This window comes from Malus sylvestris, chromosome 7, assembly GCF_916048215.2.
Source record: "Malus sylvestris chromosome 7, drMalSylv7.2, whole genome shotgun sequence".
NCBI lineage: Eukaryota > Viridiplantae > Streptophyta > Magnoliopsida > Rosales > Rosaceae > Malus > Malus sylvestris.
In genome coordinates this window covers 32,367,617-32,394,987 of record NC_062266.1, presented here as the reverse complement: position 1 = coordinate 32,394,987, position 27,371 = coordinate 32,367,617, and the positions used below count along the sequence as shown (strand labels likewise).

The window sequence follows — 27,371 nt, the reverse complement described above, 5'->3', positions numbered from 1 at the left end:
TGGTCGGTGAAATTGGACCTTCCAATCAAAATGGTCTCAAAAGTAAAAAATCAATCAATTTGGTCCCTTCGAAAGCTTTTCGTCAAATCCTTTGTTAGTGTTCTTATGCAGCACACGAGCAGATCTCACACACCCAGTGTGCTTAGGTTGAAACGAGCATGAAACCATACTAATGCTTGGACTTTCCGTGAGCAATTTGAAAATATTATTTTCTAATCATTAAAAACGCTTTTGGTAAAAAAAAAATATATCTTTTCAATAAGAATGACAAGTCTTCAAGAAAAATTTCATAAAAAAAAAATCTAACAAAACTGCAAACGGGCTTGAAAGTCCACAGAAACCCCTTGGTGATTATCAGATCAATGGGAGCAAGGTGTGACTGGGTTACCAAACCAGATCAAACCAAACAAATAAGCCCAAGACAGCCCATAATATAGCAAGGCTGTCAGCCTTCTCTTAACTTCTATAAAGAGGAAGGACTTACCAACACTCTTTTGGAGAGATTTTTAGTGTGCTCAAAATACGAAGTGATATATTACAAGTTATTATAAAAATTGTGAGATATTTATGTTAAAAAGTTAATAACTTAGATAATCTCGAAAATAGATGCCAAATCCTAGGTAAAATGTCAGCTAATCACTTTTAACATTAAATATTGCTCCAACCGAACAGTCTTTTAATCGGAATGAGGATCCTCAAATCGTGTCCATTCATCGTACATCGTACGTTTAGAAATTATTTTAAATACTTTTATTTAAAATTAAATATGAATAGTATTTAACAAAAATTGATCATATAATATACGGACATAATTTGAAAATCTCTATAATTCTCACAAAGAGAATATGTAGAGGATACTCATTCTTTTAACTGACCTGGAATGGCTTCTAGCGTCAAATTTGACGCTGCCTACGTTTGCAATATATTTATTTTTTAATTGGTAGGTCCTCTAATCCACTAGAATATAAAGATTTAAAATGACTTTTCTTTTTGCTAAAAAAAAATGATTTTACTTTTTATTTTATTTTAAAGTGGGTCCTATATGATAGTAAAATAATAACTAACATATCAATTAAAATATAAACAAATTTAACAGCATGCTTCACAATGTCATATTAGCCATCAATTAAGAATCTAACAGAAAAAATTAACATACCTATTGAAGATGCTCTTTAAAATTAAGATTTTCAACCAATTATAAATAAGGAAAATTAATGAAAATGGCTTGAAAATTTTGAGTTTTAACGAAAATGACAAAAAAGTGCCCTAGTGAATAGTACTAGGATTAACTTTATAGAGTAAAATTGTGTTTTTTCGTTAAAGTGAACAGTATCAGAAGCTTTTCGTTAAAGTTCCCTTATAAATAACATGTAGTGTACCATCTATGTTAGGGGCACAATGAAAAATTTCTCCACTTTTTGATATGTCATTGTGACATTTGATGTCAGTATCGTAGTAACATGCATTTCAACTTTCTACATGACATCGAATTATTAGTTTGGGATGTTGTGATAGCCTCACACGGTATGTAGGCAAGGCAAGTCTCTTCTATAAGAGCATCCCCAATGGGAGCTTTATCCTCCATGAGGCTACCACATTTCTAGTTTTAATGAGAAATTTCATCTCCAATGAGTCGGAAAATGGGGCTAGATCCACCACTGGGGCTAGTAACTTGCTTTCTTAGGTAGCATAAAATCAGGCTACATCTAGCCCAAAAAAAACAGTGGGTCCCACAAAAAAGTAGCAATCCATGTGAGCAAAGTTCTATCACTCTCCATCCACTTGCGTATACATGAGGCTACCACATTTCTAGCCTTAATGAGAAATTTCATCCCCAATGAGTCAGAAAATGGGGCTAGATCCACTATTGGGGCTAGCAACTTCCTTTCTTGGGTAACATAAAATTGGGCTACATCTAGCCCAAAAAACAGTGGGTCCCACAAAAAAAGTAGCAACCCATGTGAGCAAAGTTCTATCACTCTCCATCCACTTGTGTATACATGAGGCTACCACATTTCTAGCCTTAATGAGAAATTTCATCCCCAATGAGCCAGAAAATGGGGCTAGATCCACCACTGGGGCTAGCAACTTCCTTTCTTGGGTAGCATAAAATCGGGCTATATCTACCAAAAAAAAAAAACAGTGGGTCCCACAAAAAAAATAGCAACCCATGTGAGCAAAGTTCTATCACTTTCCATCCACTTGCGTATACATTTATACTTTCCTTTTATTATTTTTTTATTTCTTTTTTCTTACTTATTTTTCTTGCAATTTGACCAATTAATGATTGTTTTAAATTCTATAAGAATTAAAATTTCAAATTGATTTAACGTTCATGGGCATTGATGGGTGAAATTTTCAAATAAATTTTTTTTTTCAAAATTGTATGATACTAATTTACCAATTGGTGCTAGGTAAATTGTTGTGTTATACGTGAAAATCAAATTATTTCAGAGGGCGAAGTAGGGGTTTGTTTCTTTCAACGGATGAGAATGAAATAAGGGAATCTAATCCAACGAACGATTCATAAGTGATGAAATCTAACTTTGTCACAATTTTGAACTTTTTAGGTTGAAGGGTCCATAAAAAAAATTAAGATAACATGTCCAAAAATCAACTTAAGAAAAGCTAACAAAAAAAAAATAAATAAATAAATTATCGCTTAATCAAATTACTACATAAATAAATATATATAGTCCCATTTAGAGCCCGATATAGCCCCTCATTGGAAGAGATTCTTTTATAAAGCCTCAAAAATTCATCGGAGCTCTAAAATAAGCTATATCCATCACTTTTCCAGCCCTATATAGAGCCCCTCATGCTCTAATTTTAGATCCCAGAGAAGCACTATTGCTAAACATAAAAAACTTGAAGATTGTTGAAATTTCGTAGTTAGGTGATTAAGAGCGTTCACCAATCAGTTAGATCACAGAAGAGACCCCACATCCTTCTAATCTTATCCACATTTAACTTGGTTTGACTGCGAAGCAAGTCGAAAGCTTCCCCCGCATGCATGCCCTTCTCCAATTTTCTAACCTGTTGCATGAATTTTCCAATCAAAGTATCCAAATGGAGGCTGAAAGTGATTATATAAAACATTATCCGAATTGGGTTTTCTCTAGAATGTTGGCCGGTAGGTTTACTCAAAGTTGAATATTAATTATTCACCTTGCAGCAATTACCCTTGCAAATACATTGAGTTTTATACAATTTTGAAGATCTGGCCAACATCTTCCTTTCCCTTGACTAAGTGTGGTTTCTAATTACCTTTGAACTAAACAATATATTCTCCCATGAAAAACGAACTATAAACATTTTTTTATTTCGTGTTTCTTCTCTCTAAACACAGAAAAGTAAATGCATGGTGATGGGGCAAGAAATTTTATAATTCAAGTGGTTATGAATGTTTATTTATGGATGTTAGGTCGGCTACGAATTTTCATCTCTCAACATCGATGAATTAGAAAATAAAAAATGCATAATGTGAATGTGTAATGTCATCTAATCAGTATACCATCACAATTTTTTAGGGAATTAACTTGGCTCCTCAATAAATTAGGTAGAGTTCCTCCTCAATTCACTCTGTGACTGATTCAAAGAATTTTATGTCTATAATCCGAATTGTTCATATTATATGTAAATTACTTTAAAGATCATTTGTACATCAATTAAATATGAGATTGTTACTCATCAAACCGTGTAAAAACAGATGGATGGATTTGAGAGAAAAATTACAAACTGTTTATCTATTTGCTGCAATTGATTGACCAAACAACCTTAGTTTTAATTATTTCTTTTTATGGTTCGGACGATAAGCACGAAGTTCTGTGAATTAAAAACTAAGTGCATTTCGAAGAACTCCTCCTCAATCTTAAGGTCTTTCTCATTTTTATAGTATCTAAGTCAACCTCTAGACTTGACATCCAAAAAACCTAACAAGCATCCATATAATCAGGCGGGATTTGTTTAGTGTATGGCCACAATGTCTTAACAAAGCGACTTAATTTCTAGCCTTGGCAATTGGCATCCCCCAAAACCAAACAGAAATCTGCTCTAACGAGTAGTAGGTAGAGCTAATAAGTAGGTAAGAATTGGTTTTCCTTTTTTATTTTTGTTTTTCAAGCTGTTTTCTTTTGCGGGGGTCACGAACCATCTTGTTTTACAAATTCTCTTGTTCGTAGTCTTTTTCTTGTTTCCTGCTGGAAAGCAGCAGTCACGTCACATTTGGTGTGGGCATTGTATGCACAAGTGGGATATGAATTCTCTCCCCTCCCTCCCCTCTTCTCTTATTTGAAGGTTTACGATTAAGTTACGTCATTATCTTATTTTATTTACTATGAGAAAGAAGAAGAGGAAACTGAGAGAGGAGGGAAGGGGAACATGGAGGGGAGAGAATCCAACCCCATACTAGTGCCCCCTTTCATTGGTTTTCTTTTTCTTTTTGTCATTCTTCATAATAATTCCAAAGACATGGTAAACTAGCAAGTGGTTTTTATTTTTATTTTTTTGGATAGGATGCAATTACATGGGCCTCGATAAAAACTTTGCCGGAAATTTCAATCCGGTCAAATTAACAAAGAGCGTCCCTCACCACCATATTTATAAATTAGTTATATTCTATAAACAATAAAAAAAAGCCCCAAAAAAACAAACCACAATCCAAAATACAAACAAAATGGGAAGTCCCTACAAGTAACACTATAAACACTCTGGATAAAACCATACGATTGAACTTTTTTGATGAGCTCTTTTAGGTCAATAAACTTGATTATTGAGTGATAAGTGATCAGGTAACAAGCTTGCAGTGTCCCTACAAATTAAACATGACTTTAATAGCATTGCCTCCACGAGCACTGGTCTCAAAGGCATCTTCCACTTCCTTCTGGGAAAATCCGAAACGGTGCGTAATAAGAGGTTTCACGTCGATCTTCCCGCTTCTCAGAAACTCGATGCAAAGTGGCCACGTATTATTGTATCGGAAAATTCCAACCACATCCACCTCCCTGTGTTCAAACACACCAAAAAGAGGAAATGTTAGATACGACCAAAATTTGTAAACTCGCACTTTGGTTTATAGTGCCCTAATAAATTTGTTGACGTAGGACAAGAAAGAGGTCGATCCTTATCGAGAAAAGAAAGAAAAATAAGACCAAATTTGCAACCGCACTCTTTGACCTAGCTACAATTAATTCCCTAACAATTTTGTTGAAGAAGGAGGTCGATCCTTATCGAAATAAAGACACCTAGTGGGCTAAAATTATACCTGGCAGAAGCAGAAGTGAGAGGGACAGTCATCATGCTGTGTCCCATTCCGACCAGGCAGACCTTGCCGCCGGGACCAGTGGCGGCGAGAGCTGTTGACATGGTTTTGTTGAAACCTACACAGTCAAAGGTCACATCCACTTCGGACTTCATGGCTTTTTTAATCTTGGCAACTTCGTCATCCAAATCCTCAGCTTTTGTTGAAACTTTGACGGTTTCATCGGCACCAAGAGACTTTGCCATAGCTAGACGCTGGTCATCCATATCCACAATGACAATTCTTGGCGCCCCAAAAGCACGAGCAGATAGCACGGAAACAAGCCCAATCGGCCCTGCTCCGATGATCAGAACAGTTGTTTCCGGAGTGACATTGGCCCTCCGACAAGCATGAACCCCAACACTCAAGGGCTCACACAATGCCCCTTCCTCCAAGCTCACATTCTCAGGAAGCTTAAAGCACAAGTCCGCAGGATGCACAATCTGTAAAACGACATGAGTATCAAACGGGTTCATAGTATAAAACACTATAACATTATGTTCAAAGCTTATAATAGAAGTTGAAATTTCGTAGTTGTGGGAATATATTACCTGGTTCGCCAAGGAACCATGAACTGGCGGGGTGGCGAAAAACTTCATGTCAGGGCAAAGATTGTAGCGGCCTCCTTTGCACTGATGACACTTTGCGCAGCTGATGCCGGGCTCTAAAGCCACGCGATCGCCAGAAACCAGATGCTTCACCTCGCTACCGACTGCATCTACGATCCCAGCACACTCATGGCCAATCACCATTGGCTCCTTAACTTCATAATCCCCACACTTCATGGTCTGAGAAAATTCCAAAAATAAAAACTTTAGAACAGGGGAGTTCACAATCAATAAACATCAATAGTGGGAAAAATACATGGAAGGGATGAGAACCTTGAGGTAATGAACGTCGCTTCCACAAATGCCTACGGCCTTGATCTTAATTCGAATATCATTGGGTCCTAAAATTAACAAATCCCAAGAAAACAAGGGAGCAAGATGTCAGCCCAAACGAGGATACATAATTTGACATGAAAACTAAAAACTAAAAACTAAAAACTAAAAACCAAAAACCAAAAACGAAAAAAAACAATTGCGAATTAAAAGATCTATGGTATTGAGTGAGATAGATGTATACCAAGTCTCGGGAGATTGAAAGTCTGGATCTTGAGGTTGTTAACACCAATAAGCCATGCAGCCTTGTTTTCTTGTTCCCCTCCTTCTCTTGCTTCCCCGTTAGCCGACTTGCCTCCCCTCCCCATATTATTTGTGCTTCCTTTTTTTGTGTGTTTGATAAAAAATGTTACGTTTATGATGGAACAAAGCGTGCCCTAGCTATAGTATTATATCAAGCCAATGAGGAAATACGATTGCTGCTCTTGCAATTTATAAATCTATACCATGATTTGGTCTTTGGTTTGCCCCTGCTATATATAGTGTTTTTAGGGTCATTATTTTATGTTTATCCGTAATCATCCTAACTATTTTTGGACAGTCTTCCTTCTGTTACACTATCCATATTTCATTAAGATTTGAGAATTATTATCTCAATGGAAACTCCTTATTCATCTAGGTTTCCGTATGTGGAGGTATTTCAAACCAATCATATTATCTAAAATTGTAGTAGTCTTTACCTTTCTTTACGGTAGAAAAGCTCCTTATTCATTTAGGATTCCTGCATGTGGAGGTATTCTAATTTAATAATGTATTATCAAATTTTATAATTTGTCTTAACTTTCTCACGTTACAGTTTGTGGTACTATAACTTTGTATGTGCATGAAATCTTTATGGACATGGGGAGCCTAACTTCCTACGTCCCAAGAGTATCTAATTTTTAAACTGTTCAAAATATTTGGGTTGGATTTAGCAAGTTGGAATCGGCGGAGTTTTTAGGGAACTGGTAGGGCTGGTTCGGTATGGGATACCGAACTGAAACCCTTGCCCCGATTCCCAAATCAAAATTTTCGGAAATCCCAATTTCAAGACCGATCCCAAACCAAATTTTCGAGATTTCGAGACAAACCGGGAATCCCGAAATAGTTTTGAGCTCATGCGTCAAAACAATTGTAACTCATTGGCCTCAATTCTCTCATGCCTATAAAGAAAGAGAGGGGAATGTAAGAAACATAGAATTCAAAAATGGATGGTATCTTGCTAATAAAACAAATCTAATCCACCATGTTTTATGAAGGCTTCATGGTTAAAAATTCAAAAAATTAAGACCGTGAACTGATAAAAAAAATGAATTTATTTAAACTTGCCTCGCTAGCAAATGTTGTTGGAAACACAAATTGCAGCTGCTGCCATTAAAGTACAAACTATTGAAGAAGAGTGCCAAATTAAATGAAGATTGCAGAACACAAACCCTTATGCAAAAAGATTTATGAAACAATAAACATTTGCACTTTTTCTCTTCGACTACAGGGCTTGATAACATGCAAGTCCCTATTTCACAGAGAGAGTTCGAGGAGGAGGCGAAGAAGCTCGGGTCTGCTAGCTTCGAGGAGGAAATAAACGAACTATAGAAGAACCATATGATTAAAAATCCCAAATTTCAAACGAAATTGAAAACCCTCAAATCCAAAACCCTAGAATTCAAATGCCCAAATTAAAAACGAATTGAAGCCACAAACAGACTTTACCACATCAAGATGACCAGATGAAGACAAGAATATTACCTTAATGAAGAGAGAAGTAAAAGGAAGCAGAAGTGGCTGTATTGATTATCGAATGCAGAGGAAGTTGTCAAATGCAAAAAGAAAATGGAAGGCTGGAGTCTGGATGTAGTGTGAAGGTAAGGGTGATAGAGTGAAAGAGTGGAGGTTGAGAGAGAGAGAGAGAGAGAGAGAGATTTGTGGGTCTAAACTGAAAGGAGTATAGGAGTAGGGAGGGAAGTGAAGGTGGAGGTGAGGTCAGAGAGTTTGGCGGAGAGGTCAGAGAGTGAAGGTGAAGGTGAGGTTGGGTTTCATTTTGAATGAACAGCTGAAATTAATTCTCAACCAATCCAACGACTTATAATATCTAAAACTATATATATGTTAACTTCAATTCAGTTTGGGAATACCAAAACAATAAGATTTTGAGACCGATTCCCGTACCGAAAAGGTCGGGATCGGTACCAAAATTTTCAGGATTTTCGGTTTGATATTTTTTCGGTTTGGTTTCGGAATTTTTTCAGTACGGTTTGGGATTTTTGGTATTTTTTTCCACCCTTAGGAAATGGTGAGTGGATGTGACGTAATGCATAGTCATATCAACGAAGCAACCGTCCATATTATTCGTTTATTGTGGACCCCGCATCCATATTATTCATTTTGAATGAACAGCTGAAATTAATTCTCAACCAATCCAACGACTTATAATATCTAAAACTATATATATGTTAACTTCAGTTCAGTTTGGGAATACCAAAACAATAAGATTTTGAGACCGATTCCCGTACCGAAAAGGTCGGGATCGGTACCAAAATTTTCAGGATTTTCGGTTTGATATTTTTTCGGTTTGGTTTCGGAATTTTTTCAGTACGGTTTGGGATTTTTGGTATTTTTTTCCACCCTTAGGAAATGGTGAGTGGATGTGACGTAATGCATAGTCATATCAGCGAAGCAACCGTCCATATTATTCGTTTATTGTGGACCCCGCATCCAATTGGACTTGTGAGTGGAAATGGATCTTCGCCGGATCATTTTTTCTAGGAATGCTAGGAATTCACTGATCGTGACCGTTCATCATACATCGTGAGGTCAGAAATTATTTCAAAATTTAAAATTTAAAATTAAATATAAATAGTACCGAACGAAAACTGACCACACAATATACGATAAAAGGTCACGATCACGTGGTCCTTAGGATCCCCAGGAAAAGGATCTAGCAAGGATCCTTATCCCTTGTGAGTGGGCATATTTTTTTTAAGACCAATTCCACCCTTAAAAAATGAGTTGGTCCAAAGTCTATTTAATCTACTCAAATGAATAGTAATTTACTGCAATGAATAGTAATTGGCCAAGTACATCTCCACCCCTAAAAAATGAGATGGGCAAGAGTCTAGTTAATTCTTATTAAAATATTATTAATTTTTTTTATAAAATAATTAAAAAAAATATTTTTAATTTCGGATATGATTTTTAACCAATCTTATCCTGCCACGTATCATTATCCGAAAGTACAATTTTTGTAGAAGATGGTTAGATATTTATATTAAAAAACATTTGTTTACTTTTTCTGTATTTTTAAACAATTTTTAAATTTTTTTATTAAGTTAATCAATCTGGACCGTTAGATTTCAAAAAGGTTGAAATCCAAGAGCCCAAAAGTGGACACATGGCCCACTATAAGATGCTGACATTTTCCTTTCTTTCTTTTTTTAATGTTGGAACTCTATCCCACGTGCCATCAGCAAAACAAGAAATTTACATGGCTGACGTCAACCTGGCGTCATGTAGGTTAGTTCCTTGCTCAGTCCATTATATGTTGAGCTCAAAGCTGACATCCACTTTGGGCCGACCTATTTTGTGGGGTGGAGTGGATTTTTTAGGTGCCAACCTATTTTTTTAGGCTTTGGGCCACCCTCCAAATGAGGGGTGAACTTACTCTTAAAAATTGGGACAACTGATGGTACACCATGATTATTCACCTTTTCCGGCGGCTGGGAAGACTCACAGAGGCATTTCAGCCTCCCACTAACCACAAGTCTGGCTTCCACACCAGTAGCGGGTTTCGAACCCGAAACCTCCAGTTTTTAATTTTAAGGAAGTATCGTAATCCGTTTTTCTGGATCACCAGCTCGTGGTTGAGTGGGTAGATGAGTAGTAATTATTAAACCCAATTTAAGATAATTTAAGATTTAGTGTTGTGCCCAAAAACTAACATATTTGGAAATAATTGTTATTGAATAAAGGAGAACATATAGGATCAACTAATATAATTTTCGAAAAATCAAAAAGTAAAAGTGAGTTATGATGATTTTTATATCATAAAATTGTATTTACTTTTCACTCTAAACAATAATTGTTTTTGTGCAAGTCCAACAATTTGGAAAGAAAAAGGCCAAGCACAAGGGCGATTGATATTCACAAATGTTTTTTTTTTTAATGTTTTCTTCGTCTTATCCCACATATTATTACCGTCGTAAACTTTTTGGGTAATTTTAAATGTTTAACTTGGTAGTGTGTTGCAGAAACAGCCCTGAGGGACTGCAAGTGGTGTCACTGTACATGTCCCCCAAATCAGAAGGGCCTCGATTTTTCATTTTTGCATGTGTATATATATTTAAATGTGTTTGTAGCCACTTAATGCTACAGTTTAGTGGTAATCCTCTTCATTTGTAAGTTTGTAAGTGAGAGGTCTTAAGTTTGATTATCGCAAAAGACAAATTTGAACCACATTATTGCAAGCCCATTGTGAGGCTTAACCCAATCCCTCACTCCTTTAGTGTTAATAAAATCGTTTGTTAAAAAAAAAAAAAAGTGTTTGTTAGCGCAGTTGTTTGTATGAAATTCTTAATCCTATTACAATTTAGTACAACTGAAAGGAAATTACAATCTTAGCATTATTCAGGTTCTAGATTTAGTTTAGCACATGACTTTTGAAATCTTAGGGTCAGCCATGTTGTGTTGAACTTTGTAGATTTTTAGAGTGTAAACTTGGTAAGTTTTTTGAATTTTTAAAATAATTTTTTTAGTAGTTTTTATGATTTATTTTTTCAATTTCTTAGAGTTAAATTAATGGTAAATTACATAAAACTACCTTAATTATTAGTCGAACCACAATATCATATCTTATGTTTTAAACATTGCAATGTCATACCTCAACTTATGAATTCTTTGCAATGTTAGACATCCGTTAAATTTTTTGTTAATTTGGTTGTTAAATGATGATGTGGCAGGAGAGGGGCCCACTATAAAAAATTAATTAATAATAAATTAAAAAATTTACTTTAATTAGTTATTTTAAAAAATACTAGTATATGAGCACACACAAAGTGTGTAAGAAAATTTTTTATTTTTATTTTTGAAATAGAAGGAGAGAGGAAGAGAGTGATAGAGAATGTGAGAGTGAGAATTTTTTTATTTTTTATTTTTTAATTAGAAATATATTAGGATTACATATATGTGAGATTAAAAAAAACAATAAAATTTAGTTCTGTTTAATTACATTTCTGCCCCATATTTTTTCTTCATGTTCAGTTTTAATTAAAGGGTTAAACTGATAATTTCATAAGATTTTTGTTGACAACAAGTGTTTTATTAATTATTCATTAATTGAAAAGGTTAAAAGCCTTTGTATAGGTTTCTGGCGATGGTGCACTTCTGAGTTATCCCAAATCCAGCAATTCATGTTATTTACAGACAAGATAAGAGAAGCAACTGGGTAGGCAGCAGTGGCCCAACCTCACCCACCTCTCCTTCTTTTGTCCATCACCATTTTCACAGAGATGGAGGAAACCCACAAATCAATTGAAGAGTGGCGACACCAATTCGAAAGATTAAGAGAAATTTTCGAAATACACAGCCCCAGCTGTTGGTACTTGCCAAGCAAATACCACAATCCCCAAAACCTACCCCAAAACCTAGTTATCTATGTCTCTCGACGTGACTACAATCGTAGCAGGCGAATGGTCAATGCCAGATCTCAGATTCTAACCTTCGATTTCATTGGTGGCTGCTCGCCGGGTTTCGATCGACACCATTTCGAGGTTAGAGTGAGAGAAGGAGGAAGAGAAAGAGATAAAGGAGGTCGCTGGAATTAGGTAGGAGGGCAACAATGGTGTTTGTAGGGGAAGGGGCAATGGATTCAGACAGCGGGCTCGTACACGGATGAGCAAATTGTCATGGTGCTGACTTGAGCCTGGCACACATGGAGGTAGCAGGAGTTCCACGGAGGACGACGAGGTGGATCTGGGTTCTTAAGCGGTGATCTGCACGGGTTTTTTTTGGGTAGAATGTCAAATTTCATTGGAAAGTTGAATACTTGAACGGGGAGAAGAAGAAGTTGAGACTTGTGAGAGATATTCGCAGGATTCCAAACAGAAGCAGTAATAGAAAATTATTATTTTTCAAAATAACTAATTAAATAATTTTAATTGATAAAATAAAATTTTCTTAATTTATTAATAATAATTTTTTTTTATTCCAATTGGCGGAAGAGTGGATCCTGATCTTGCTGCATCACCATTTAATAGTCAAATTGATTAAAAATTTAACGGAAGTTTGACATTGCAACTAATTCATAAGTTAATGTATGACATTGCAATGTTTAAAATATGAGGTATGAGATTGTGGTTCAACCAATAGTTGAAGTAATTTACTCTTAAATTAATTATGGCTTCACAAATTCGAAGTAAGATTTTTTCCCCTCCTATTCCCATTCATTCTCTCTCCTCCTCTCAAATATTATTTTTGTTTTATTATCTTTATAAAAAATCAACATAAGATATTTATGTGACTTATAAGATATTTATGTGACTTAACCGTAACTGTTTAAGTAAAAAAAAAAAAAAAGGAATGGAAGAAAGATCAGGAGGGAAAGATCCTCTCCCACAAATTCAAAGAGAAGTCTTCCATATTCATTTCATCCTTTCAGAATCAATGACACATTCACCAACGTCATAAAATGTATGCATCAAATGGAGCTGTTTGGCTTTGGTCCTTCGCGTAGGGGTGGACCCTCACCTTGTCTAATGCTTCTCCAAGAGAACGCATGCCCTTGTAAGAATTGGGATAAGTGCTTTGATAGCTGTTCTGTCAATTCATGCAAGGGCATGCGTATGTTTAGACTTTAGAGAATTATTAGTAATTTAGTGATTTTTTCTAGGCTGCAATTATTTTCACCGTTAAATTTGATTTTTTTTTAGGCAAAAAGGAGTTCAATTTAATTGTCTTTGTAATTAGGTGACTGTTGAAGATGCTCTTCACTTCAAAAGAAAAAATCACTTCGAAAATGTATTTTTGTCGTAATTCTCATTTATTGCGCTTATTTGATATGCTATCCCACAATCACTTGCAGCCAAGCCATTTATAATTGAATATTGAATTATGAAATACTTAATTTAGCCAAAATAAGAAATGTGGTTATCTCATAATTATATCATCAAATCAACTATTTAATTAATTTATTTATTTATTTTTCGACGATATCTAATCGACTATTGAGCAGAAGAGACCAAAACAAAAACTAAATTAAAAAAAAAAAGAAAAAAAAAAGCAGCTCCATTTCCACGGTAGAAATGTGTGTGCTAGAATCAAAGAGGCATGTTTAGGCACAAAAACGGATAATCGGTGCCACGAGAGCGTCCACCAAGATACGCGTAGGCAACGTAATATATTTGGTTTAGGATAAATATGAGTTAAGCTAGTGGAGCAATATAATATATTCGGCAGAGAGCTAGTTGAGCAATATAGTATATTAGTAAGAGTTTTAGTAGCATCTCTGGACTGCCGATCAAACGGCTAGTCTTGTTTTTCTTTATCAAAATGATCGATGGCCTCATTATGGACAACGACGACATTGTAGCATGATGATGAAGTTTGCAATATATGGAAAATTAGACGGCTGTGAAGTTTACATTTTTTTAGTTTATTAGTATGTTTTTTTAAGTAAGAAATATTGACCTTTGAGTTTTACTTTTATGTATGTTTTGTTGTTCCTGTCACGTTGGGTAATATCTTACAGATAATATTTTAAATAAAAGACTCAATGTTAATGTGAGGCCAGCTTCAGTGGGCTTAGTTGACTTTGTCATTAGGGTTTTCTATAATCTTATAGTTTCTTATTCTCTTGTACTCGCATAACAAAGTTGATTAGTTTTTGTACTCGGCGCATTGCTCAAGCTTTCAATTTCAAGGCAAGTGGAGATACAATTTAAAAATATAAACTAGTATATGGTTATGGCACAAAAGGCTGGGGCATGCATCATTCGATTATCTTAAGAAGTTATTTCCTTCACTATTTACAAATCTCAGTAATGTTGATTTTATATGTGACATATGTGAGTTAGCAAAACGACATCATGTTCCGTTTCCCTTAAGCATTATACGAGCAACAAAGTCTTTTTGCTCGTTCGTTCAGATGTATGGGGTCTAGCAAAAATTCTTAATCCTAGAAGAGCTCGATGGTTCCTTTCCTTTATAAAAGATGGCACCCGCATAACATGGATTTGTCTACGAAAGACAAAAGGGAAAGTGAGTTCTATGTTTCAAAGGTTCCACAAAAAGGAGGGTACCCAGTTATAGAGTAAGATTTAGGTTATGAGTTCTGATAAGGACGATGAGTTTGCGAGTCATGAACTCATTCAGTAATTGTAAAATCATGGATCCATCCTCCCCTAGGATGTAATATGCCTTCTGAGAATTAAAGTGTGCAAAATAAAGAAGCTTCTCTACAGCCTCAAACAGTCTCCACGAGCATGGTTTGACAGATTGATTAAGTTAATGAAGGCCTTTGTGTATATACAAAGTAATTCCTACCATATATTATTCTTGAAATGTAAGAAAGATAAAAGCATTGCATTGATTATTTATGCAGATGACATGGTGGTGACATGGCATGATCTTAAAGAAAGAGCTGTATTACAAACATATATGTCTCAAGAGTTTAAGATGAAAGACCTTGGTCCCTTAAAGTATTTCTTGGGGATGGAAGTGTCTATATCCCCGAAAGGTTTTTTTTTTGTTTTTGTTTTTTTCCTATCTCACGGAAATACGTGATGAAATTGCTAACATAAGTTGGAATACTTGCTTGCAAACTTGCTGATACATCTATAGAGTTGAATCATATGTTGGGTAAGTAAGAAGATCAAACACCAATCAATAAGGAACAATATCAGTGTCTTGTTGGAAGGTTAATATATTTGGCACACATCATCTCAAATATTACATATGCAGTAAGTGTGGTTAGCCAGTTCATGCATGCTCCTAGAATTTAGAATTGTAGTGCGGATAATCACATTTTGAGATACCTAAAGGCTGCTCTAGAGAAATGACTTATGTTCTCAAAACATGGTCGCTTGGACGTTTTCGGGTATACAATTGCAAACTGGGCGTGTTTTACCACTGAAAAATGTTCAACTTTAGGTTATTTCACATTTGTTGGAGGCAATCTAGTTATCGGGCGAAGCAAAGAAAAAAATGTTGTTGCCAAATCAAGCCCTGAGGTAGAGTTTCAAGGTATGTCTTATAGCATTTGTGAGTTGTTATGAGTTCAAAATTTACTTTCGACTTGGGCTTTAGACCACGGAAACCAATGAAGTCACATTGTTATAACAAGGCTACAATTGACATTGCTCACAATCCAGTTCAACATTATCGAACTAAACATGTTGACATGGAATTGGAAGCTGAACTAATTTCCGTGCAGTTTGTTAAGTCTAAAGATCAACTGGTAAATGTTCATACAAAAGTTGTCTAGCAAAGTATATCATAGCTCACTTGACAGGTTGGGCGCTAGTGACATATGCGCATCAATTTGAGGGAGAGTAAACATAGAGTCCTTGTTTGAATGCCGTAGTGGCCAATCTGTTATCCGGCTTCTCTACTTCCGCCAGTTCTACGCAGAAGCGTTTCAGATAAGTCTTAAGGATTTTTGTCTTTTGACTGAGGGGTCATCCTAAACATGGCTTTGACGTTAGCGCACATCGCGGTACACCGACTAGGTGTTTGTGAAAGGGTCAACTATGCTTTCAAAGCATTCGATGAATCTAGATGGTGATTACGAGAACCACCTCATTGTGGGAACTTTCAAGGTGGATAGGAACATCTTGCACATCCAAGCGTCGTTGTTGTTGTATAGTGCCATGGTGTTGTGGTAGTGCATGATGTTGTAATCTGGATCAGAGTCCTCGGAGCGATTTAAATCGTGGCTGAGAGAACTTCTGCGGTGGTGGCATGGTGAAATTATAGGAGCCAGTAAGGGTGGCAAAGGTGAAATTATAGGAATGCTATGAAGTAGTGGGGACTCTAGCAACCGAGAGAAGAACAAGATTTAAATTTGGATCCAATTTCTTAGCTCGCGGTTTCCATAACACTTTGTTTGCTGACATATAGCAGAATGAATTAATGGTTGCTAAAAGAAGTTGTCTTTGATCTGTAGGTCAACATTACTGTCTAAGACCTATAGCAGAAGAACGTTGTGAGGGGACTTGGAAGAGCCCTTTGCTCACTTACTGCCACAGCCTAATGAAGTATCGACGATAACCAAGATAGTTCAGTTACATTTTCGTCAATTAATTAAACAGAAAGAACAAAGAGAAAGTGCAAAATTGTGTTTCAGGTAATCAGTCATAGTTAATTAAGCCAGCTGGACACCAAAGCTCAATCAAACAAATGGGTGACAGACTGAGAGGAAGAGGCATGGTAATACAATAACATCAGTTGCATCAGAGTATAGAGGCAAATTAATAATAATTTATTCGCATACATCCATATAGCCAGGCCAATCAATTTGTAGAGAACATAGCCATGTATATTAATTCAAGAACGATTAGAGTTTCTTTGGGTTGATCACCCATCAAATTTGACGGTGGCGTGGTACATACTACATACTAAAAACGACCATAATAGAAATTGGAAGTGCAGGTGAATATACATCACCAGAATCCAATTGGTTAAAGCCAGAAAGCGAAGTTTGGTTCTCAAGATGTATCTGCCTACAAAACATAAAAGAAGATGTTCTATTTTGTACTGTGGTTTGAAGGGGAAGAGTACCCTAAACTTTCGTGGTGTCATTGCTCCTCTCAACAACAATCTTTGACATTCCAAACAACTAAAAACGAATGCACAATTACCCAATTACAGTCAGAAGCAAACCGATTGAACAATGAAAACACTTATGGACAGGCTGTATTAGCATTAAATGTGAAGGAGGAACAAACCTTCTGCATGGTGTTCTTGAAGCAAGTTTTGTGTTCATCCTTAGATGCATTGACAAGATCATTAATGTGATCCTTCAAATCCTCCAAGAAAGTGGCTTGCTCGTTCTTCTTTCGACATGAAGTGGCGGCTGGAATGGCTCATGTTGAGTTTTCTATGATTCCATTGTCAATAGTGCTTGATACATAAGTCATTCATTATGGAAAAATATACACGGATGATAGAGCAATGGCCTTCTAATTTAAAATAATGCAAACCGATCATTTCAAACTAAATCCAAATCACTTCTCAAATGCACACCATAATTTAAATACTTAATTTGTAATTAGGTGTACTGGAAAATACATACAGAGAAGAGGCAGTGACGTAGTGCAAGTTCATTATATCGGTTGAAAATAAAAAACAAACTGGGCTTAAACATCCCACAACAATCCCTAACAAACTAATTAGAATTTTAAACGTAAAATTCTACAAAATCCTGAATAATTTACTAAAACCTAATTATATTAAATCACAAATTTGAAGTAGATTTTGACATGCAATAGGTATAGAAGGTACCATAGGTGATGAGGAATCGTTTCAGACCAACCTCGATGGCGGGCGTTGCCGGGATCGTCGATCATCATCGGAAAACTGGAATCCCAACTAAACTCGTAGGTTCCAGGGAGATGATGTTGATGGGAACAAGTGAAGGAGAGGAAGTTCAATTGGAACGATCAGGAGCTAATTGGCTTTTGAAATTTGGTGAGGGAATTCACTCCTGAAATTTGGAGCAGAAGCTTTTTTTCGAATCCAAGTCGAACGGAAGAAGTCATGGAGAAACGTGATCAGGGCGGGGCATTTTTATCAGTGGCAGAAATGTAATAAAACAAACTTAACAGGCCAAAACAGGAAACACACTGTGATTATGAACAGTGCCGCACGTCCCATTGAGTTTAATATTACAAAATGTTAATAAAATCAAAGGTAAACTAATGAAAATGATTTGAAAATTTTGAGTTTTAACGATAAAGATAAAATAAAGGGTAAAGTGAATAGTAACATGATTGACTTTTTAGTGTAAAATATGGTTTTTCGTTAAAATGAACAGCACCGAGAGCTTTTCGTTAAGTTCTCTAAAATCAATTGAATAAAAAGAAAGATTCTATTAAAACCCCTCTTGATATCTGGCTTTTACTAAGACAAGAATATTAGGCTTTATAACTTTAGGGTGAAAAAAAAAATGCCTTGTGGTGAAAAAGAGAAAAAAAATAGTTACTTGCGAATGAAGCAATTAAAAGCTCATTTGAAAGTGTTTTTAAAATGAGTGAAAGCTCTTTTAGTGAAAAAGTTTTTGAAATCAAGCCTTAGTAAAAATCTACGTGAATCAGGAAAAAACACTTTTAGTACTTCCTGCAAGAAACACATATCTAATGCTTTTTTCAAAAAGCACTTAAAGTACTTTTGGAATCTAAAATCAATTTCATCAAAAAACGTTTTCAGTTATTTTAAAAGCACTTCCAAACGAGTCTGAAGGCTTCCGTCTTAAATGGTGTGATTTGAACTATTAAGCCTCATGTTAAATAAACACAACTTTTGGAGAAAAAAAAATGTCTTATAACGATTGAAGAACCTTTCGGCATAATGTAACATTACATAGTTCATATATCTTGAAGGAAATAATGGCAAATAAAAAATATTTCAACTCTGTACATCCAACTTTCCGAACCATCACAACTTGTCCTCTCAAAGAATCAGAAATTTAGTAACTTATAGCTAATTTCTATAGATTAAACATGACTTTGATGGCGTTACCCCCACGAGCACTGGTCGCAAAGGCTTCTTCCACCTCCTTTTCGGTGAATCCAAACCGGTGAGTAATAAGCGGCTTCACGTCGATCTTCCCAGTTCTCAAGAAATCGAGGCAAAGTGGCCATGTGTTCTTGTACCGGAAAACTCCAACCACATCAACTTCCCTGTGTTCAAACACAACAAAATAATTAATCAAATAAGATCACATAATTTGTTAATGTACGATAAGCTAGGGGTCGATTCTTATAAGAGAAAAATTATACGAAATGAAAACAATTTATACCTAGCAGCAGCTGGAGTTAGAGGGACAGTCATCATGCCGTGTCCCATTCCGACAAGGCAGACTTTACCGCCGGGGCGAGTGGCGTTGAGACCCGTCGACATGGTTTTATTGAAACCAACACAATCGAAGGTCACATCCACTTCGGAATTCATGGCCTTTTTAATCTTGGCAACTTCATCATCTAAGTCCTCCATTTTTGTCGAAACTTTCACGGTTTCATCAGCGCCGAGAGACTTTGCCATAGCTAGACGCTGGTCATCCATATCCACAATGACAATTCTTGGTGCCCCAAAAGCACGAGCGGCCAAAACAGAAACCAGACCAATGGGCCCTGCTCCGATGACCAGAACAGTTGTTTCGGGACCAACATTGGCTCGACGACAAGCGTGAACCCCAACACTTAAGGGCTCGCACATTGCCCCTTCCTCCAAGCTCACGTTCTCCGGCAGCTTAAAACATAGATCCGCAGGATGCACAATCTGTTAAAACGAAATGGTTATTAGATGGTCGTAATCCTATAGAATTCATATGGCACAAAGCTTAAGAAAGTCGAAATTTTTTAATTGTATCTATTAATACCTGATTAGCCAAGGAACCATGAACCGGTGGGGTGGCGAAAAACTTCATGTCCGGGCACAGATTGTAGCGGCCTCCTCTGCACTGCTGGCACCGTGAGCAGCTGATACCAGGTTCTACCGCGACGCGGTCACCGGGCACCAGATGCTTCACCTCGCTGCCAACTTTTTCTACGATCCCAGCACATTCATGTCCGATCACCATTGGCTCCTTAACCTCAAAATCCGCACATTTCATTGTCTTGAGGTAGTGAACATCGCTTCCACAAATGCCGACAGCCTTAATCCGAATCCGAACATCATTGGGTCCTAAAATTAAAAAATAGAAAACTAGATTAACATCCTTTCACAAAATTCAATTTAAAAAAAAACCGAGTGTAAGATCTAATATTTAATTTTGATCCTTTGACTTTATATTCAACTCAGCAACTTTCCATATAGGAGTTAAATAGTCAATTAATTAAAAGAATTATTTTTGTTTGTTCCTAAATCGCCCTTTTCCTATGATTTAGCTAATAAATATTGACTATTAGGCCTTTGAGCTTTCATGTTTATTTTGAAATCAATAAAAACAAATATTTTTACTAAATGTCTATACGGGTTGCACAATCAGGTCTCATTTATGAAGAGGAACATGTCCAACTCACATACACACTTCTCCTTTATATTATCTCTTATCTCTCTCAATTGTATATTCTCATGATTCGTATGTTTCTTGCATTATGGAAAAGCTAAGGCTAGCAAATCTATTTTTTACTTATGAATTGTGTTTATTCGTGTATGATAATTTTTTGTCTATGGAGATTGACAAGTACGTATTTTTAAATCTATGATTTGTGTACTGATATGAAGATACATGGAGTAAAGTTTGCATACCGAAATTACGTACCTATGTTTATGCCCTTATACTTCCGTACCTATGTCTATGCATTTATACTTCAGTACCTATGTTTATGCCCTTATATTCTGTACCTATGCCTATGCACTTATACTTCCGTACCTATGCCTATGCACTTATACTTCCGTACCTATGCCTATGCACTTATACGCTTATACTTCCGTACCTACGCCTATGCACTTATACTTCCGTACATATGCCTTTGCACTTATACTTCCGTACCCATGTATAGCACTTTGTTAATGTACTTAAAATTTTTATGGGTGTTCTTCTTTTTTCTTATGGAGATGGGAATTGTGTTAGTGATGATGTTTTGCTTTTCTTTTTTAATGTATTTTTGTCATATCTTTCACTATTATGTTCACAATTAATCAATATAAAAAATTTCATTTATTTTCTTGCACCTATTAGTACTTTCCAAAAATTTTAAAATTTTAGAATTTTGATTTAAGTGTATAAATGGGAGATTTGAGTGTGAAAGTCAATTTCCAATTTTTAGCCTTAATTATTAATTGAATATGTGGATGGCAAGTTTGTAAATAGTATATGTGATAAAGGCAATTAAATATGACATGGCGTTAAGATTTTAAAATAGGGACTTAAATTGGATAGAGAAAACCATGCAGGTTATAATCTAAAAGTAATCTTATTTAGGTCCTAAAATCTAAAAGCCCCATTAAAAAATCCCAAGAAAACAGGGAGCTATACGTGAGCAACGATATAAACGATGAAAACTAAAAACTGAAAGAAATAACCATGGAATTAAAAAAAGGGAGAGAGGTAAATACCGATACTGGGGAGCTGGAAAGGTAGGATCCTGATGGTGTTGACATCAACAAGCCAAGCAGCCATGTTTTCTTGCTTAATAGGTTTGGCTTCCTTAGCCACTTCGTTAATCAATTGCCCTCCCTTACCCATAATGTTTTTTTATACTGGGTCTGTTTTTTTCTGAATTGTCTTGCTTTCTCTGTGTTTTGTGTTTCAAAGATAAAGAGTACTTGTGTTTTATGATGGAACAAGCTTGGCTAGGGTGTGGTATTTATAGAAGTCTTGATAGTCAGATTTGGTCAAGTTGGTTTGTACACCTATATAAAATTTGGATAAGCCAAACCTGAAACACTATCTAATTCCTTGCAGAAAATAATAAATTATTTTGACAAAGTAAGACCTAAAATAATTCAATTTGAATATATATATATATATATATATATATATATATATATATATATATATAAAGTTTAGAAAGAAAAAAAAGGAAGAAGAATACTATCAGAACCATGCCCAGATCATCCCCACAAATCATGAGCAGATTAAACAAACAAAAAATAAATAATTGTTATTTTATCTTTTATTTATTGTTAGGAATTTAAAATATTAAGGTTATTTTAGGAATAAAGGTGGGTGTAGAGATAATATCTCATTGTTTTTACTTTCAATAGTGGGTGACAAAATAAGTGGGGTGGGAGGATAAGAAAAGGGGTTGGGCTTAGTAGCATTCTTTTTTTTTTCTTTTTCTCAAAGTTCTTTAATTTTGTTACGTTTTTAAAAAGAATAATATTAGAGACACTAAATTTAGAGATTAAATTTACAAACTAAATGATATGTCACAAATAAAAAAAAACACGTCTATCAACGTTGTAATAAACCAATCATCAACTTACATGTTCTTTAATTTCCAAAATTTAGTTTCTAAATTTAGTCTTCCTAGCATTACTCTTTTTAAAATTATTTGATAAGGGTTTCTGAGCACAACTGTTTTCCACACATATCCGAAAGAAGTCTTAACAAAAAGTTGGTCATTGTTCTAGGCCAAGACAGCCCCTTAATGTCACCAAGAAGACTACCAAGGATATATTGGGTTGGGGGTTGAAACCTACAATCCAGATTCACCGAAAAGCTTAAATTAGCAATGCTACCAAAGTGTCGACTAAAAAAAAAAGAGATTTTTCAATGTGCAGAGGACACGGTTAAGTACATCAAGTAATGGTACAATTGCTTGAATTTTTTTTTCTTCAAGTTTTCAACCAATTATATTATTATTACACTTGGTGTACCGAGCCATGTTCCCAGAACTGAAAAAATCATCTTAAAAAAGTTCACTAAAGAGTTGTTGAAAATCAACATCACATCTAGCCAAAATTGGCTCAAAGTATAAGCGATGTCTTGTAACTCGAGTGAATAAAACATCTATTCATAATTGAACTCATATTCTTTCAATCCCCCTTCTCTAAAGATCTTGTATAAACTAAAAAAATAAGTCACTTAGTACTACAATCTGGTAGTGTTCCTCTCACTTATAAATGAGAGGTCTTTGGTTCGTTTCTTGCCAAAGGCGAATTTGAACCACATTATTGCTAGCTCATTGTGAGGCTAAGCCCACCCCTATCTATAAATAATATCATTTGTCAAAAAAAAAAAACTAAGAAATAATATTGTCATTATACCTCTTTCTATGACTAGGTTTAGATCGAAGAACAAAGCCCCCCCCCCCCCAAAAAAAAAACATGTTTGACACTGAATTTCGCCTGAGTCCTAGCGTTATCCACAATTTACGTAGTCCATTCCACACCTCTTTCTATGACTAGGTTTAGATCAAAGAAGAAACCCCCCACATGTTTGACACTGAATTTCGCCAGAGTTCTAGCGTTATCCACAATTCACTTAGTCCATTCCACACTTGGCGGAGAGAAGGTTCTACCACATGCCGTCTTGGACGGTGCATCGGTTTTCCCAAGACTAGCAGGAATTTTCCAATTGGATTATCCAAATATTTGGAGGCTGAAACTATAAAACGTTATCCAAATGAAGACCGTTGTAACAATTAATAAGTTTGAATATGTCGGTTTGACGAAATAGCTAGGTTTGAGTATGAATACAGGTTGCTGTTAATCTTGCCCATGTTAGGGCCATGTTATAGGTTTGGGTTTACTCAAAGTGGAATCTGGAATATAAGTCGGGTGGTGCCCATGTTAGGTTTAGTGTTACTCAAAGTGGAATCTGGAATATTCAGTTCGATGGTGATATTTACATTTTTTTTTTACTTTACATATTTAAAATTTTTTTTTTTATTGGATTGAATAAAATAAAGATGATCAACAGACAAAATTAAACAAGAAGTGTGTGAATGTAAAAATAGGTGGGTGAATAGCACCATCCTATTCATTTTATTCTAAATAACTTGGCCTTACATCAAATTTTTGAGAGTCAATCCCACATCAGGGAAATGAGGGGCTTTTCATGTGCTTATAAGTAGTCAATAGATTACTCACCATATTATCAATTAATTTTATGGGAAAACCTCAACTTCTTCATGAGATTCAAACAATTTTGGAGATTATATCGAGAGGTTGCTTCCCTTTACTTCGTGGTTTGTCATAACATTGAACTAAACAATATTGTTGACAGAAAAAAAGGTAACTATAAACATATTTTGTTCCATTTTCATCGCCAAACATTAGAATTGAATGCAAGCAAACTTGTATGGAAAAATTAAAACACATGATGATAGAACAAGATGATAATAACATTAAAAAACACATGATGATGCATGATAAGTTTAAAGTACTGTCATTTTAACAGCATGATTGTGTTGCCCTATTGCACATTCCTAACACAATTTTAATTGTTGCTGCATATATATTTTCATTTACCCTTAGCGTCCGAGTAAACCCTAGCCTAGGCATCCCCCCAAAAGAACCTACTAAAACCTGCGCGAACGATCGAGTAGGTGGAGCTAACAAGTAGGTAAGAATGCTTTTGCCCCTTTATGGATCGAGTAGGTAAGAATTGTTGCCAAGAAGTTTGAGTGGAGTAGGTAGGGGGACACGAATAATCATCTTGTTTTACGAGTTTTCTTTTTGTTCTTTTTCATGGGACTTCTTTAACTCCCTGAATTATTTATATTTTTGGTCGGTTAATAAAATCTATTTGCCAATCAGTGAAGTAATTAATCCTGTTATCCATGTATCAACTAACAGAAACCGACCAAAAATAAAATAAAAGATTAATTATTTAGCAACAGTTGGATGGTCATTCTGCAGCCAGGCTTATGCATGAGATGTGCTATCTGTGTTGCCAGCAAACCTTAGGGTTTTTGGCACGCGTCCAAGGTAGGTGACGACTGACTAATTCCCACGTCAGGTATATGTGGGATTGAATCTTGCGACCGTTGGCATGAGTTGCAACGATCGATCCTGAAGTTTCCTTTTATAAAGTGCAAGAGCGAATAAAGTCAAAAGAGCCGTGGTACGTTAATAATGGATAACGAAGTGCCACGACAAGGTGTCCAGTCAGACACACGCGTATGCAATATAAAAGATCAGGAAAATTGTTTTAGTGGTCCTCTTGCAAAGAATGAAAGATCAACTTCGAATCCTTGTGAATGAAAGATCAACTGAGAGGTCTCCGCGGTTCAAGAAAGAAAGAAAACATTATGCAACGTTGAACTTTTTGAGTTTTTGTGAAGTGAGTAAATAGAATAAGCTAATTAAGATCGTAAAATTGAAATTAAGTGGTCTAAATTTCTCGGCCTAAATACTTTAGACACAGAGATTCAGAGTAAATCTCAATCCCTCTTAAAAAATATTCCTCTCCTTTATGTATATTCTCATATAATTAAAATTTTATTTTAATTTACGTAATATTTTACACCAATTTATATCAAGATGATTGGGTTTGAAAGACTGAGAGCTGAAGAGGAACCTCTTAAATCCAATATTGGGAAATTATCAACAACATAAATACGGACTATTAACATATTATTAATAATATCAACAAGGAATACCAATGCATAGAGCATATTGACAAAAAAAAAAAAAAAACAAGTTAATTGACTGTCTCTCCCAAAGTTCCTAAACGTTCCTTGTCGATATTGTCAATGTATAAATATTGTTGATATATTGGGCATATGACAATACATTTTTTGATGATTTTCTACAAGTTCCCTAAAATATCTCTAGAGATCATGCGTGGTGGATCGAAAGTTCAAGTTTCATATCGGAAAATTAACTCAAAACCTCACTTAAATTTTTTCAAGAGATCAGGGGTTTGAGCTATATCCCTGTCGGTTGGCAACTAATTCAGTCCAAACAAAAAAAATGAAAGGGTCATGTTTAATTTCTAGATGGTTAGACTTAGGGTTCTTGTAAGTTAATAAGATGAAAATATTGATGGCTTAATTTGATATCTTCTTAACTACAAGTCGAATCTCATTATATGCTGCTAGAAACTTGTTTAGTGCCATTAAGTCGATGAATTCAACTTTTGTGTCACACTTTATCTTGTTTAACTTTTTTCGCCAAATACTCTACTAAAATGTATAGCATGGCACATATGTGAGCTAGTTTTCGCTAACATGTAAATCAAGTAAGTGGCACAAGTATTAACGAGTTTAAAATTTAAATTTTTTATAAAACCAATTGAAAATCACTTGGCCTGCTTCTATCCTAATTAAAAGTAATGTTATTCATAACATATTTTTATAACACATTTTTATATAATTTTAGATGGTATCTGATGTGAATAACCACATCATTTCTATTTATATTTGGCGTGAGGTAAACTTTGTTGCAAATATTTTGGCTCACTCAAGACACCAACTGATTATAAAGGCTTTGCTCTTTTTGACTGTTTTTCGTTTCATAAAAGAGATATGGATTCTATTAACAACCAAAAATAATATTTGGACAACCATCATTAACACAAAAGTATTAGGGTGATAAGAAAAAGTAAAAGGAAATGTCTAGGGCTGGAAAAACAAATCCTGAAAATCCCAAACTATACCGAAATAATCCTGAAACTGAACCGAAAACATCTCAAACCAAAAATTCTGAACCGTTCGATACCTGATCCCGAAAAATTTTGGCATGGGATTGGGATCTGATATGGCCTCGTACGGTATTCTCAAACCAAACCGATCAATATTTTAATATAATAAATTTTATGTATATTTGAATTAATAATGGCCATTGGATTTAGTTGAGGTTCAATCTCAACCGTTCGTTACTATCTGTCACCTCACTTCCTCAAAAATTTCATACTCTCCCATCTATCATCTCACTTCCGTAAAGCTTCCTAAACCTTGGATATCATCATTATGTCTGAAGCCACAATGACTTCCACCTCTTTGCTAGCACCTAGACTCTAGGCATATTGACTTTCAAACGTAATGCAAAGACAACTTCGCCTTCACAATACAAAACCAACGTTGCTTTCATACATAACCCTGATATTCTCTCTCCCTCCCTCCCTCCCTCATCTGAGTTCTGTCTGATTTCTCCGTCGCCCAGCCAATGCAGTCACCACGACTCGCTTGTTGTTTCTTCGTCTCTCAATCTCTCCTCCACCCTTATTCTCCACCTCTGTCGGCGCCGTGGGAAATCTTTGCACGGAAAATGGCCAATTCGGAACCGTGCCGAAATCCCAAATTTTTTTCGAGAATCCTAAACTTTCGGTTTTTGGAATTTCATCCCGAAATAGATTGGTTCGAGATTTGGGATATGAGTTTCGGTTCGGGATCCCATCCCGAACAACCCCTATGCCTTAAGGTGAAAAAAAGAGAAAGGAAAAGAGTAATTTGCAATTTAAGCTTTGAAGTATTTTCATCTTGTGTTGCAAGATTTGAATAGACAAGTTAGTTTATCTTTGATTATAGGCCGATTGTACGTACATGATG

The 27,371-nt window shown here is 35.5% G+C and overlaps 2 protein-coding genes and 1 long non-coding RNA gene across 4 annotated transcripts; all 3 read right to left on the bottom strand.

Annotated features, from left to right (window-relative positions):
• Positions 1–237: 237 nt before the first annotated feature.
• On the bottom strand, positions 238–17,971 carry LOC126629388 (uncharacterized). 2 transcript variants are annotated; one of them, XR_007625747.1, is made up of 4 exons: positions 17,710–17,971; positions 17,154–17,305; positions 16,868–17,044; positions 238–251 (listed from the first exon to the last, which is right to left on the bottom strand). It is a non-coding gene; the product is annotated as an uncharacterized LOC126629388 (long non-coding RNA). The 2 variants fall into 2 exon arrangements; XR_007625746.1 differs by lacking the exon at positions 238–251 and having other exon boundaries at positions 16,667–17,044.
• On the bottom strand, positions 4,472–8,227 carry LOC126629386 (sorbitol dehydrogenase-like). Its single transcript, XM_050299416.1, has 6 exons — positions 7,966–8,227; positions 6,425–7,382; positions 6,181–6,248; positions 5,851–6,087; positions 5,264–5,742; positions 4,472–5,003 (listed from the first exon to the last, which is right to left on the bottom strand). Exons 2-6 carry the CDS (start codon positions 6,546–6,548, stop codon positions 4,811–4,813), a joined length of 1,101 nt encoding a protein of 366 aa, XP_050155373.1. The 5' UTR covers positions 6,549–7,382; positions 7,966–8,227; the 3' UTR covers positions 4,472–4,810.
• Positions 17,972–18,724: 753 nt separating the features above from the next.
• LOC126629385 (sorbitol dehydrogenase-like) lies at positions 18,725–21,704 on the bottom strand. Its single transcript, XM_050299415.1, has 4 exons — positions 21,487–21,704; positions 19,805–20,109; positions 19,226–19,704; positions 18,725–19,106 (listed from the first exon to the last, which is right to left on the bottom strand). Exons 1-4 carry the CDS (start codon positions 21,614–21,616, stop codon positions 18,914–18,916), a joined length of 1,107 nt encoding a protein of 368 aa, XP_050155372.1. The 5' UTR covers positions 21,617–21,704; the 3' UTR covers positions 18,725–18,913.
• Between the last annotated feature and the right edge of the window lie 5,667 nt (positions 21,705–27,371).

Bases quoted from the DNA above. Each gene is read 5' to 3' on its own strand.
- LOC126629386 (XM_050299416.1), bottom strand. From the start codon at position 6,548: ATGGGGAGGGGAGGCAAGTCGGCTAACGGGGAAGCAAGAGAAGGAGGG. The intron at 6,249-6,424 runs GTATACATCTAT...TGTTAATTTTAG, and splicing joins TTTCAATCTCCCGAGACTTG to GACCCAATGATATTCGAATT. The intron at 5,743-5,850 runs GTAATATATTCC...GTCGTTTTACAG, and splicing joins ATGGTTCCTTGGCGAACCAG to ATTGTGCATCCTGCGGACTT.
- LOC126629385 (XM_050299415.1), bottom strand. From the start codon at position 21,616: ATGGGTAAGGGAGGGCAATTGATTAACGAAGTGGCTAAGGAAGCCAAA. The intron at 20,110-21,486 runs GTATTTACCTCT...TTTTAATTTTAG, and splicing joins TTTCCAGCTCCCCAGTATCG to GACCCAATGATGTTCGGATT. The intron at 19,705-19,804 runs GTATTAATAGAT...TCGTTTTAACAG, and splicing joins ATGGTTCCTTGGCTAATCAG to ATTGTGCATCCTGCGGATCT.